General features: G+C 43.0%; 2 protein-coding genes across 2 annotated transcripts; both read left to right on the forward strand.

Annotated features, from left to right (window-relative positions):
- The first annotated feature begins 1,253 nt into the window (after positions 1-1,253).
- bmi1a (bmi1 polycomb ring finger oncogene 1a) lies at positions 1,254-9,873 on the forward strand. The gene is given in 18 exon segments (XM_037280411.1): positions 1,254-1,433; positions 1,825-1,936; positions 2,151-2,276; positions 2,278-2,331; positions 2,548-2,608; positions 2,674-2,730; positions 2,806-2,859; positions 3,090-3,145; positions 4,103-4,283; positions 6,347-6,473; positions 6,568-6,664; positions 6,813-6,868; positions 7,110-7,157; positions 7,579-7,690; positions 7,790-7,832; positions 7,922-8,020; positions 8,114-8,194; positions 8,908-9,873. Coding segments are annotated over 18 exon segments (1,854 nt in total). The 5' UTR covers positions 1,254-1,294; the 3' UTR covers positions 9,259-9,873.
- A 1,196-nt stretch (positions 9,874-11,069) lies between these two features.
- Positions 11,070-14,214, forward strand: spag6 (sperm associated antigen 6). The gene is made up of 12 exons (XM_037279223.1): positions 11,070-11,201; positions 11,482-11,545; positions 11,610-11,705; positions 11,785-11,951; positions 12,106-12,289; positions 12,409-12,614; positions 12,675-12,848; positions 12,932-13,084; positions 13,170-13,361; positions 13,434-13,550; positions 13,620-13,765; positions 13,935-14,214. The coding sequence occupies exons 2-12, from the start codon at positions 11,521-11,523 to the stop codon at positions 13,996-13,998; spliced, it is 1,524 nt and encodes a 507-aa protein (XP_037135118.1). The 5' UTR covers positions 11,070-11,201; positions 11,482-11,520; the 3' UTR covers positions 13,999-14,214.
- The last annotated feature ends 535 nt before the right edge of the window (positions 14,215-14,749 follow it).

Here is a 14,749-nt window from a genome sequence, read left to right on the forward strand (position 1 = left end):
CATTTTTTCCTGTTTAATTTGACCTCCTCGTATAAAAGACTTGCATCTCACTTTTTAAATTTAAGAGATGGGCATAGTCATATATTTATTTGCCCCAATTGTGTATAGTTCATCTTGCTCTCATCCACAGCAAAACGTGTATTTGTTTAAAAAAATAAAATAATTTAAGACATTGAGATGCCGGAATATGAGCACGTATTTTTAAATTAATTAGTTGCGTGTGTGGGTGCTGTCTGGGTCAGCAGAAAGCTCGTGACATTACGCAGCGAAATAAGAGGTGAAATAAAATACAAGGGAATGTGTATGGCGTAAAAGAGCAAATATAGGATTTTGTACAAAGCTCTATCTAAGGGAGAGGTCACGCCAACAATGACTTATTGAACTATAATGCATCGTTCTGTTTTCAATCTACAACGTTAAAAACATTTTTTTTGAAAAATCGCTGGATTATGAGGGAATACTTAAACCAGAAAATGAGAATTTCCTTCTAGACTTTTTCACAGCCATTACTTGCATTTCATGGCTCTTGCAATGGTAAATTGAGGACATTAAGTGTCTCGTGATTTAATAGCACGCAATATAGAAACCACATCAAGATTGGCTGCATAGAGAATTTCTCAATTGACCAGATTCGCTCACAAGCCGTTTATTAACCAGACCGCGTCTTTTTTTTTTTCTCCTGCAAGCCCCGCCTCTTCACTCTCCCGGAACATGTGAAAAATGTTCAACTTTATGAATATGTTTATGATGCGCTTTTATGGGTATTATTTTTAACAGTTGTTTATTCGTCTTCCTGTCTTGCCCTGACAGGTGTGTTTGATAAGCAAGATGCAGTGCAATTCTAACAATAAGCACATCGTTGCTAAATGAATACCTCTATGACCTTGAAATATGATCATGTATATATTCATTTATTTTCTTCAATTATTTTATGAATACTGTTCGTACTGAAAGACATTTTATTAACTAACAGCTTTTTCTATTACATGTCTCTAGCAGGTGTATTGAAATTCTGTCAATTTGAATGTTTTTTAGGTTCTTATTTCGAGTTGCAAAGCCTATTCATCTATTTGCTAAACTGACTAGAATGATTCCTCTTGACATTCGTACCCTCTACCCCAGAAATGTCAGGCAGAAGACCACGATTGCCTCCCACGATTGTTTGTAATAAATAAAGAGCGACAGTTCGTTTTTATCTGCGCTCCTGGATTCCCCGGCATGTGTTACCCCCCCCCCCCCCCCCTCCTTGTCAGCTGATCTGTGACGTGTCCTCGTGGCTCCGCCCTCTCTCAAAATGGAGTTGTCGGATTCGGTGCAGAATGGGCTCCAGACTCTCGGCGAAGCGTCCGCTGTGGATCACGCCGTCTTCCCGGCTCTGGTCAACGTCTGCTTTCGCTCTCTGCTCTCTCCCGGTCAGGACGCGGACTTGCTGGGTGAGCTGCGAGCCTTTTGCGAGATGCTCTTTGTCTCCCACCGCTTCTCGCTCCCTCCATGTAAAGCTCTTCGGTGTGTTGTGATTCGCTTTGCCTTCATAGAAATCAAACCCGGAAGTAGGTGTCAATAGTCCAGTTGTGACAGCTCAGCACGGCCGATGTTAGTCCAAACCAACCACTATTCATGTATTCGTAGTTTTATGCATGACGTTTGCAATCCACACAAAGCTCCACCTCCCCTCCCCGGCATTTGGGTGATGCAGCAGAAGGTTCCATTCACATGCAAATCCGAATTGATTCCATTCTTGTGCGAGGGGAGCTGCATACGTTCAGGTTGTTGTTGTTATTGTTGTTGATGACGTCACTTCCCTTCCGCGTTCCGTTCTCGCAGACGAGCCCCAACTGAAGCAGGTTGAGAGGGTCCTGCTGAAGCGGGTGCACGCTGCGACCACCACATTCATCCTGGAGGCAGTAAGACAAAACGCAGATGAGTCCACGATAAGGTAAACAGAGAAGATGGGACATTTCACTTGGTAATGTGTAGCGGGAATAGTCCATTCAAGACCTTGTGTATTTAGTAAACGCACTCATTTATGTCTACACGTCTCTGTGGTCCTGTGCTAATACAGTGAACTTCATTCAGTCAACATGTTTAAGCATGTATTTGCCTTGTGTCAATATACTTAGATGTTTTGAAAAGTCGTTTTCTCCCTGTAGCTCCTGCCTTGAGGAGCTGTCATTCAGTTCGGAAAGAATCGAAATATTCTATAGCTGCTATCAGGTGAGGAGGACAACACAAACATCGTTTTGTAATTATTGCCTCGATCAACTTGTATTTCGTGTATTTATTTTTTAATTCACAGAAACACAAAAAGGAGTTAGAAGGATTATTAGCAAGGTAAGACAGAGAAATCCATTCATCCATTTTCTATACTACTTATTCTCATTAAGCTGAAGTTTATGTTGGCTGACTTTGGGTACACCCTGGACTGGTCTCTTTGTCTGTTGCCTCTGTTTTTCCGATTAAAGTATATAGGAGTCATCAGCCAATAAGAATAGATGTATTGATCAATAATGCAAATGAGGGCTATTTTTAATCTGTTTGTTTTCTTAGCATTGGAAGGCGACCAGCTCACATCAGTGACGTGTCATGGCGCCTCCAATATCAAGTGAAGGTATATGACGACGTACTTTGTTTTAGTTAAGAAAAATATGACAGTGTCGCTTTGTCCCACGGCAGAATGGACTGGTAGATAAAGTCAACGAGCCTTTCTACTTAATATCACTCAACACCGAGGTAAAAACATGCATCTAATATGTTCATGTTTATTTATTTTTTTGTGAGTCATTTTGAAATGTTGGTTTTTGTTAGAATAAAGGTCGTTCCGAGGACATCAACTTTACCTGCAGTATGGAGCAGTTACAGGTATAGCCTACATTAGAGCCAAACAGTCCACCTTAAACAGCTTTTATTTGTTTTATAAAACTGGCATATGCCTAGGAACGCTCATTTAGTGGTGCTTTCTTCTGTGGATTTATGGCATTTGCTGGAACGCATGTCGTAAAACTACATGCAAAGTTGGAGCTCTGCAGCCCGCGGTGCGTCTCTTCTGTAAATCTTTCAAAGCGATGTTTTTTTCTTTTCGTCGTATTCAGGACATGGTTGGCAAGCTGAAGGACGCAGCCAAGAGCGCAGAAAAAGCCAGTCAGATGTGATAATGATCAAGTTGTCCTGCACTTCATTGTTTTTTTTTCCGACTCATTGTGTTTTGAAAAAATAAAATCTTAATTATGACGCTGTGTGATTTCTTCCAAATTCGCGCTATCACGACACCCTGTGTTCGCGACGAGCGTGGATTCGTGGGAGACATTGGGGAATTATGGACACATCTCGGTGGTCCGCGGTCCTATAAATCTCCACTGCGTGCCTGTGAAAGTTCAGGGGGAACAAGTTCGACGCTGCAGCTCTCCGAACCTTCCTCAAAATGTTGCAATAACCACACGAACCTCACTCAGACGTTATTGTGGTTTATCATGTTTTTGCAAACATGTCAATTTGGGGAAAAAAAAGTGCGTCACGCACCAGAGCGCTCATAATCACTCGTGTGATTATAGTCTCATTTCGGTTTTTGAAGAACACAACCTGCCTAATGCGTTTCCCCACGTGTGACTTGACGTGTTTGGATTCCTTTTCTCTACTTTATTCTTCGGAAAAGCGCAAGACAAAAAAGAAACAGCCGACAGTAATTTCCAAGCTCCCTTAAGCGGGGATCACGTGACCGAAAATGGGGCGGACCAAGTACAAGCCATTTTGGGGACGGTGTCAGTTTCCACGGAGCGCGCACGCACAAGCACGCGCACACCCCACCGCTGCTGCTTTCCACTCAGGAGGAGGGGGCCAAGTGGGTATTTTGGAGGCAAAGTTGCGGTGGTCAAGTGTGGACCGGACCGAGCCGACGCCGGAGGACTTTGGGCTGCGGTGCCAGCGGCGATCGGACACGCACGCAAAGTGCACGGGCGCCCGCGGAGGGCGGCGTTGGCGTCTCCCGTGTGAAATGCGCTCGCCTCGGCCACTGACAGCGTCTGCAGCCTGCTTCAAGATGGCGGCTCGGCTCCGATTCATTTGCTGCTGATTCGCCTCCCAACTTTCATTGTCTGTCCGCCCCCAGCCGCAGCCAGGCGAGCCCGGCACACAGGTACGTGCTCCCGGCATCGCCTCAGCTTCGTCACGGCACGCAGCGCGGTTCTGCCGCGGATCTTTTTGCGGCTCTCCCGCCCCCTTCTGCGCTGATCCAGCGGCGGATGTTGAGGCTTTCGTCGGTGCGGCGAGCAACCGACGTGGAGCTCCGTGTGTGTCTGCGCACTTTCTGCTGGCTCTCTCGGTGAAAAGAGGTTCCCAGCTCGGGTTGGAAAGCGATTTAATCCACGGGCTCACACGGTCTTCCACGGTGGGTCTGCAGGCATTGCATCCGAGCGAGTTGATGGGGATCTGGATTGTTTTGTGTGCTTTTTTTGTTCGTGTATTGTGGCAGCTCGCGGCGAAGCGCGGCCAACTCGGCTGAGATGTTAGCTCGACCGAGACGTCCGGAGGTTTCTAACGAGGCGCGTTTGCTCGGAGCCTCCTCATTTTATAGAAATGTCTCATTTGGAAGGTTGTGCACGCGAGGTGACCGCGCTTGTGCGCGTTTGTGACATCTTGTCGGAGTTATGAACTAAACTTGGACGACTCCTGGGCGAAAGCAAGTGTGCATGCAGGTCCGTTTCACGTGGAGGTTCTTACGGTTCGGAAACGGCTGCTTTTGTTCGGATCGCTGAGTTGACCCCGTTCTTCATGCGCGCCATGTACCGATCGGCTGATTTGCTTCTTTTGGTGGGATATCTTGAGACCTTTAAAAATAAATGAACGGTGCAGCTTCACAAAAGGCTGCTTGTGTGTGTGTGTGTCAGAGCTGCCAAAATCATCAGGAGTTCCATTCGGAGTTCTGTGGCTCGGTTCCAGCGTGGGCTGCTGGTTTGTTGCTGAACGTGATTAGAAATATTCATATTTTCATTTATTCTGTGCAGCCATCTGACAGGTCATGTTTATTGTCTTTGCCGCGTTCTGTAAGATGTCACACGTTTTGTGAGCTCGCATGACGGATTACAAATGGATCAGAACAGCGAAAGTCCAATCTGTTTGCTTCAGTGCTGTGCAGGTTTTTCCATCTTCTCGACCTCTGATTTTTATTTGTCCATTTTAGGACCAAAAATAACAACACATACAGCCAGTCCCTGTAAAATGCTTTCTCACATCTACACTCACTCGCTTTATTCGTTGTGTTCAGCGTGATGAAGTCAATGTAACCTGCGGAGTCTGCGTCAGTTGGACATTTTTCGCTCAAAGTTTTTTATTGGTCATCAAGTGCAAGCACGTTTTTTGTTGCAGTGATCCATATGTTCTTCATCATGCGCGTCTTGATCTGAAAAAGTTTAGAAATAAGAGGAAGGGTTTGGTTGGAGCTTTTGGGCTCGTTAAACGTCCTATCGCAACAACAAATTGCTCTTCTCAGTGCGACATATTTTAAAAACGCATTTTGTATTATTTTTTTTATGTTTGTCACCAAAGCAGGTAACTGCATTTAATTTAGCTATTCGCGTAGAGTTAAAAAAACAAAAACAAAAAAAAACGATCATGCGCTTGATCTCATTTGCGCTTCATCGTAAAGATGACGCGCAAACGCACGACAGCCTCACGCAGTGGATTTGACACAACCGCCGCCGTGGGGGAAGCAGACGCATGGTTCATTTTTCCTGCACAAAATGGCAGCCGCGCAGCCCTGCGTGCAGTGAGCAGAGTCCACGCAGCGGCTCCGCGTGTGCGTGCGTGCGTGGGGAGGGAGGGAAGACTGCGCTTCGCATACTCGTCATACATGCGCTGTAAGATTTCACCTCATTTAACATCTTGGTTTTTAATTATTGTGTCCACGTCAATCGTCAAAAGTGGTTGCCATAGAAACACTGGCATTCACCTGACGCGAGAAGCGCTCCCTCGTTTGCGTATTTAAATGATTAAAAATGAAGTGAAATAGATTCGAGTTAAGCTACTTAATGTCACCAATTATGACCGATTTGCATTGCGAAGCAAATTACAAATACATTTGCCTGCATGGAAACTGTTTTTACAAGCCCGTACTTTTTTCCCGTTCCACGTGAGCCTTGTCCTTTCTTTCCTACTGTAACCTTTAAAATAATGCAGGCATTGCAGAGGACGTATTTATTAAGCCGTTGATTTATGACATTTACGATCAAATTAGCATAAAAGATGATGTTGCTTTAACACAAGTTAAGCAAACAGCTGCCTTCTTCCAAATGGCGCGCTGACTGTCGGTCCTTTGTCTTCTTCTTCTTCTTTTTTTCCGTTTTTATGCCATCAGCTCCTTTTGCTCATCATGCATCGGACGACGAGGATCAAGATTACCGAGCTCAACCCTCACCTCATGTGCGTCCTATGCGGGGGTTACTTCATCGACGCCACCACTATCATCGAATGTCTACACTCATGTAAGCAAGCATGCGCGGGCGCGCGCGCGCACTGCTAATGAGAGGCCTGCATTTTCACCTCATCAAAACCTTATGTTTTCTTTTTTTTTGCAAGTTTGCAAAATGTGCATCGTCCGTTACCTGGAAACCAGCAAATATTGTCCAATCTGTGACGTGCAAGTGCACAAAACAAAGCCTCTGCTCAACATTAGGTGAGAAGATTCTTCACAAATTTGAAATAAAAATGAAGTGTCTTATGTTGTTTTGCCATCTGTTCTTTTCACCTTCTTCCATTTTGCTGAGCCATTATTGTTTAGCAAAGCGAAGTGGGAAAATAAGTGTGCGACTTCCTCTGTGCAGGTCTGATAAAACTCTGCAGGACATCGTGTATAAACTGGTCCCGGGCCTGTTTAAAAGTAAGAACGTGATAGCTGAGTGATGTTTTTTTTTTTTGCTGTGTTTCACATTCTACACACAAACAAACAAACAGGAAATTGGAAAAAGAGAAACCCTAATTTGAATTGGCACTCAGCAAGAAGTAAACTGAGATGTTGCATTTTCTTTTTTTTTTTTTTCATTGTTACATCATTGCAAAATTATGCAGTCAATTGCAGATAATGAACACACTTAAAAGGCTTTTTTTTTCCCATTGGACAGATGAAATGAAGAGGAGAAGAGACTTTTATGCTGAACACCCTGTGGAAGGTGAGTCTTGAATTAAAAATCAGCACCAAGCAGTATATTGAGAAATTATCAATTTGCTTTTTCCCCCCCCCCAATATTGCAATTTCAGTTTAATATGCTATTTTTTTAGGTCCTCCAACCTTGTCATTTTTTTCTTTACAAATACATGCATTACATTTGTCTGTATTGCTATATATTTATAATATATTTTTTGTCAAGTTGGCTTATAAATATGCATATTAAAAAAGCATATCAACCCACTAACATGAAGCTTGACATTTGTTTCCCTAATTTCAGCCTTTATGATTTGAAATTTTATAAAATTATATATAACATTTTATGATTTTATACCCTGTAGTATCAGTCTGAAATTAAAGCTTCTGAATATTTTCAACTTTAACTCATGAAAAATATGTCCGTGCAATACCAATTTGTTTTGTAGCTTCTAATGGCTCCAATGAAGATCGAGGCGAGGTGGCAGATGAGGACAAGAGAATAATCACTGATGATGAGATCATCAGCCTCTCTGTTGAGTTCTTTGACCAGAGTTCCAGGTAAGATGATTTTCAAATCTCCATCTGCCATCATAAAAATTGTTCACATTGAATTGACCTCAATAATCTCACATGTAACAAAAATGTGATTGTGTGCAGACTGACAGGGGGACTTGAAGAAAAGCATTCAAGCAAAGATCAGGTTCACATCTTTTGCAATTAATCAATTCCATCTTTCAAGGTGGTCCATTATTTTTCCAATCAAATCCATTTTCTCCAATTATTCGGCAGATGGCAAACAAAAGATACCTGCAGTGTCCAGCAGCAATGACCATCATGCATCTGAGGAAATTCCTCCGAAGCAAAATGGACATCCCCAACACTTACCAGGTCTGTTATTTTACTTCTTAAAAATATTTGTATGTGTTGATAATATGATCACCCTTCTAGTATATCTCTTCTTGAATTTTGTTCTGTCTCTAGGTAGAAGTCATGTATGAAGACGAACCCCTGAAAGATTACTACACTTTAATGGACATAGCGTATATCTACACTTGGAGAAGGGTGAGACAAATATAACATTTACACCAAAAAAGTCTTCCTATTTATTTGAGGTACCCATTTGCAAAGTCACAATTATATTTTTACTTTTTATTTTTGTATTGTGTAAATTGATTTCTGTAGTCAAAATATCAGTGGTGAAAGGCTAATAAGGTCAGGCTTTTTGGGGATTTTGACTAATTGAAATAAATAAATTCTATATATGTGTATATATATGTACATAAACTGTGCCATGATTATTATTATTAACACAGAAAACATTGCAATTGACTTGAACCTTGCTTTTCTTGGTGTACTACTTTATATGGCTCTTGTAGTATATATAATACATACGACCCAAATAAGATCATGTAAATGAACTGTTTTGTGTTTTAGTTTTGATATTATTAACATCACGTTTAACATTTCATATTTTTCTATTTTAAAAAGCTTATTGGAACATTTGTGCCATGGGTCGTTTTAGGTTTAACTATGAAAAAAGGTTCCCAAGTTCTCCTCGACATTTTATAGCTAATGTCGTCTAATGTTCTTTTTCTTCTTTTATTTGTCAAGTGCTGGGGCATATTTTTATTTTGACTGAACGTGTTAAAAAAAATCGTCATCATGACTGTTGTATTATGCAGTTTTATTTTTTTGATGGCTTGACCGAATTTTCCTAAGCTGCGTCTCTGACGTCACCCTTTTCACCCCCTCCTCACGTGTTGGAACGTCCACAGACGGGCCCACTTCCGCTTCAGTACCGAGTCCGACCAAGCTGCAAAAAGCTGAAGGTGAACCACAGCCAGCAGGGGGTCACCAACCGCTCCGGACCGGAGAGCGACTCTGCCAGCGACAAAGCCGGAAGTCCCGCAGGAGCGCCGTCCACGTCCTCCTCCCTGCCGAGCCTTGGCGACCCTGAGCAGTCCCCTCTGCCTCCCCCTCGCGCCACCCCCGGGAAAAACGTGAACGGGACTCCAGCAGTGGCCCCCGCGACCCCCAGCCGCCCTTTCGTACAGATCGGTGATACCAACGGCGGCGGAAAGCCCCGGAAAGTTTCGCTGAATGGCTCAGCGACCTCGTCCGGATGACGACACCAAGTGGACCGGACCGGACCGGCCAGCCCAGCGCCAGACACCGTTACCATGCCATGATAGAACCATTGTATCATAGTCTCTTTTGCTCGTCAGCCAGACGTTTTATGGCAATGTGTCATTTCTGTAGTGCGTTTCAAAAGAAAAGGGGAGTGGGAGGGAATGGGGCCGGCGATGAAGTGAAGCATTTAGAACTTTTGTAATGCTGGATCTTTATTTACAGAGAACGAAGAAAACAAACAAACAATCGCCCCATTTTCATAAACAAAAGGCGTTGCTTCTCGTGTGTGAAGATTTTAAATGCATGGTCATGACACCTTTTTATGCTCTGGAGCTCTCTGCCCACGTTTTAATTCGTTGTTTTTAGGAGGAAAATGACACATTTTAACCGTTCTAGAAGCCACGTATAAAAATATACAGAAAATAATTTTCAATCAACAGTGGTGTTTTTCCGTTGAAAAAAAAACCGCTCCGGTTTCTGGGGCGTTTCATGCTCATTGATGTCACGTCTCCCGCTTTCGTTTCTGTTGATTTGCTCATTGTATGGACAACTTATTGTATTGTTACTGTTGCACAGTGTAAAACATCAAAATAAACCATTTTTACACGTAAGCTATGATTTTATTTTACATACGGTGAGCATGCGTATTGTAATTTGCTTCATTAAATAGTTATGCGTGGAATGTTAATACAGAAACATTTTTAATTTGGTCATTTGAATGAATGAATTCGATATTTACTCATTTAAAAAAAATACAATACTATGAATTCGATATTTAATCATTTAAAAAAAATACAATACTACGGATTAAAATGTGTTTGCATATTTTTCGTTGCGTTTGTACTGATAACAAGGTACGAATCAATATAGAACGAACGCAGCGGGTTTTAATTAATGAACAAAAGCAAACGTTAATATTTCACAAGTTCACTTTTTGTAATCTCAAGAAAGATAAAGCTCACCTCGACTTTGCAATCTATTCGTTTAAGCAAAATAGAAAAAAAAAAAAAACTTCGAGATAATGATCCAAAACGGATAGTCTAATTTTTTTTCTTCCACCTTATAAATTTAGCAGTTCCCCGTCCTGCAAGTGTCGAAGAGCACAATTACTGCCAATTGCTTTGATTGACGTGAACAAACATGGTTCTATCACGTTAAAGCCATAAATTCAGCAAAAGCAAAACATTTGCGTGGTAGGGTTTTCTCTCCTGATCGAGTTCTTCTTTCTTGCAGCATTCCTGTTGCGATTGGCTCTAAAGCGACAACAAAAACATATTCCGATGTTGTTCCGATTCCATAAAGTTTGATTGGCCCAAACTTCAAAATGTCACAAACGGTACCATGGGTTGATGATCACGCGGTTCTCTGGGTGACGTTTCCTCTTTGGTGGGCATTCTCCTGTCTTGTGCCTGCTGATTTAGAGGGCACTTGAATTAAGATTAAAACGAGGGGCGTTGGAAACAAACCATTAAAAAAAAAAAACGGAATTGATTTTTACTGTAACAGTGATCTGCAATTATGAATCAATTTTTGCTATATTTATAGATAAATATTAAGAGAAATAATAAAGTGAAATGTTTAAAAAGTATAGTTTTACCGTGATGTTCACACAATCGTATTAAGACTATATAAACATAACATAGTAACAAAATAAAAATAAATAAATAATAAAAATAATGATAAAATAAAAACATAGAAAGATATTTTTTGGTGTACATTTTCTTATTTTAAATAGTTCCTCCAAAACGTTGAAGTAAAACATAAACGCGCTATATATTCACGTTTCATGCAAAGTTGCAAAGAGTAACAACTCTGTTTAAATAGACGATCTAGGTGGACTCGTGTTGTCAAGGTGACAAGTATCAACAGTGCACACTTCTCCCTATGCAGACTCACCTCGAAGTCGAGACTGTAAAAAGATCCTTAAGAAAATCCGTTGGTGAGTTGTTTTGAACTCTTTTTTTCCTTGTCGAAATTCACGCTCAAATTTGATTCACGCTTGACAAACACGCAGTCGTTCCATTGACGCGTGGTGGCCTATCGCTTTGTCATAAAATGCGGAATGTGATGACGCAAACAACCTCGGCAGTTCTTGCGGTGAGGCGTCGCCTTTGTCACTGTTTTCAAACCATGCAGGAGCCGAAATTTAGTGAACAAATAAAAGCGACGACGTCAAGTCGCTAAATGACGTCACGCATGTTTTCATGTCCCGCACATAGGTTTGACTACTAAAACTATCCAATTTTGCGGCTGACACGATGACTCAAAGGCAGATCGTCCAAGGTGAGATTGGTTGATTTCTCACGTAAGCCAAATGTGTGTCTGATTGTGTTTTTGTGCCACACAGTTTTTGAGCAGTATAATAAATCAAGAATGCAGTTTGTGCAAACGGTTGCTGATCTGGCAGACCGGCCACAAAACATAGAAATCCTCCAAAAAGCAGGTGCGAGCGACTGCATTTATCTGCAATAAGTGGCTGGCTAGATGGTGCAGCTGAGTACATGGCCCGCCCACCCTTGCAGGTGTCATGTCAATGCTGAGGCCCCTGATGCTAGATGTGGTTCCCGGCATCCAGCAGAAGGCTGCCCTTGCCTTGGGCCGCCTGGCGGTCCACAACGCTGACCTGGCTGACAATTTAGTGAAGGAAGACATCCTGCCCCAGCTCATCCGCTCGCTTACCATACAGAACGTGAGTATACGAGCAGTACAAAACATCTGGAAGCAGTCAACTTGTACCACAGTAAAAAAAATTAAAAAAAACATCTTAATTTCACAATCAACCAGAAACATAATCTCTTTGGTATTTCTATCATTAAAGCTTGTTTATTATTATTATTTTGCAGAGGTTGTATAAGAAAGCAGCTGCGTTTGTGCTACGTGCTGTGTCCAAACACTCTCCTGAGCTTGCTAAGGCGGTGGTGGCCAGCGGAGGTGTGGACGCGCTCGTTCTATGTCTCGAGGACTTTGACCCCGGTGTGAAGGAAGCCGCCGCCTTGGCTCTGGGCTTCATTGCACGACATAATGATTGTAAAAAAACCCGACATGATTTTTTTATATTTGTGTTGTTGGGTTTAGAAAAAATGTTCACGATTCCCATGTGTGCATGTGGGCTGGTGTTTTTTTTTTTCTTTTTTTTTTTTCTGTAGCCCTGTCCCAGTCCATTGTGGATGCAGGTGCAGTCCCCATGCTGGTGTTGTGCCTCTTGGAGCCCGAGATTGCCCTCAAACGCACGGCGGCCTCGGTGCTCAGTGACATTGCCAAACACACGCCGGAATTAGCCCAAATTGTGGTGGAAGCTGGCGCCATCGCACATCTGGCACAGATGATCCTCAACCCAGACACCAAACTCAGGGTGAGGATGAAACATTAAGAAATGGTTGCATTTGAGCCAAGTGTACTTTTCTCCACACAGAGGCAGGTATTCTCCGCTTTGGGTCAGATCAGCAAACACTCGGTGTGCCTGGCTGAGATGGTGATCGAGGCCGATGTCTTCCCTGCAGCCATGATGTGCCTCCGGGATCCGGACGAGTGCGTCAAAAATAATGTCACCATCCTGATGAGAGAGGTGGTCAAACACACCCCTGAGGTAGTTAACTGCACACAGGCACGCCGGCGTAAACACACACAGTGCAAGATGTGTTTGTCATTTTTTTTTTTTTTTTTTTGCAGCTATCGCAGGTAATAGTAAACTGCGGCGGCACGGCCGAAGTCATCACCTACCTCGGCGAGTGTCGTGGAAGTCTGAGGTTGCCGGGGATCATGATGTTGGGATATGTGGCGGCGCATAGTGAGAACTTGGCCATGGCTGTCATTCTCTCCCAAGTGAGCATTTTTTTTTCATGGATGGATTTTTTTCATGGATTCATGGAGCGCACACTTGACACTTTGTTTCCTGCTGTACTTGCAGGGGTTGCTCCAGCTGGCTTTGTGTCTATCAGAGGAGACGCAACACCACATCAAGGCCGTGACAGCCTGGTGCATCGGCCAGATAGGACATCACACCCCTATACATGCCAAGGCTGTCGCCACTGCCAACCTGCTGCCCAAATTGCTGCAACTCTACATGGATGCCAACAGTTCCGAGGACCTGCAGACAAAAGTAAGGGAAAAACGTGCCGTGCTTTGATGAATCATTTAAGATCTAAATCCACCAATACTTTTTGGGGTTTAGAGTAAGAAGGCTCTGAAGATGATCTTACAGAAGTGTACCGACTTGCCAGCGCTGGAGTCCCTCCTCTACGATGCACCTAGCAACATTATCAAACATGTTGTCTGCCAGTTCAGCAAGGTGAGTCAGTCAAAACAACCAATGCTAAATTTGATTTTCATGCTCCTCTCCTCTCATCTCATCTGGCAGGTATTACCTCATGACAGTCTAGCGCGTCGTGCATTTGTGACCAGCGGAGGTTTAAAGAAAGTGCAAGAGATCCAGGCGGAGCCGGGCTCCGTTCTTCAGGAACACATTAATTCTATCAACAGCTGCTTCCCAGAGGAGATAGTCAGGTACACGCACTTTAGACTTGTCAAACAAGCACAAATGGGGCCTAAAGTGTCAGTGTGAATTTGATCAAAATCATTCTTTTTGTAATGTGAAAACATAGTAAGGAACGTTACACCCAGCTAGTCAAGTCAAGTTTGTTTAAAAAGTATTTCTCCTTGTTTGCTGTTGCAGGTATTACACTCCAGGCTATTCAGAAGTGTTGTTGGAGCGCTTAGAGAACTTTAAGATATCCTGAGACCATCTGGCATCCCCCCCATGCTACATTACCGTGAAAGCACATGCATCAAATATGCCTCAAACATTCAACATGGGCTTGAAGTTTTATGATTAATAATGAAACCGTGTAGACTAGACAGTCATAAAGCTGTTGTAGATTGCATGCACACGATGGTAAAATTGTACCTTTAAGAGCAGGATAAATGTCACTGAATATCAAATAAATTGTTACCATCAATTCATTGTCCTCATTCACTGAAGAATAAATACATTGTAAAGGCGGTAGTGTTGGCTTGTGAGTGAACGATTCGTTGAAGAGAACGATTTTTTTCAGTGAACGAGAGTGAACGAATCAGTTCCTAAAGTGAGGGTTAGGGTTAGGTTTAGGGTTAGGGTTCTTTCTTCAGTTCATATGACTTCAACCAGTAGGTGTCGGTATTGCGCATTGAAGCTGGTGCCACCTCGCCGTAAAACAAAACGAAGAAGAAAATGACGTCACTTCCCGTTGAGCGAGTGAGCGAGTCAGTGAGTGAGTGATTTGCATTTCCAGTTCATCGCGAGAACGGATCAATGAGGGAACGAATCCTAACTTTCCCGTTCGCGAACGAGTCAATGGGTGAACTGCCTTCCTTCCTTCCCGTGCATCAACGGATCAGTCAGTGACACCTGCCCACCCTCGGAGGCCGGCCTCTTTCAGTGGACGTGTTGCGTCTCCCTCCTGGCGTGATTTATGTAAGCCAGAATGTCGATTTACGATTTGCCAAGGAAAG

The sequence above is a fragment of the Syngnathus acus genome, chromosome 20 (genome assembly GCF_901709675.1).
Source record: "Syngnathus acus chromosome 20, fSynAcu1.2, whole genome shotgun sequence".
NCBI lineage: Eukaryota > Metazoa > Chordata > Actinopteri > Syngnathiformes > Syngnathidae > Syngnathus > Syngnathus acus.

Coding starts and splice junctions, on each gene's coding strand:
- spag6 (XM_037279223.1), top strand. CDS start 11,521: ATGACTCAAAGGCAGATCGTCCAAG. Junction 12,615..12,674: donor ACCCAGACACCAAACTCAGG/GTGAGGATGAAA, acceptor TTCTCCACACAG/AGGCAGGTATTCTCCGCTTT. Junction 12,849..12,931: donor TGGTCAAACACACCCCTGAG/GTAGTTAACTGC, acceptor TTTTTTTTGCAG/CTATCGCAGGTAATAGTAAA.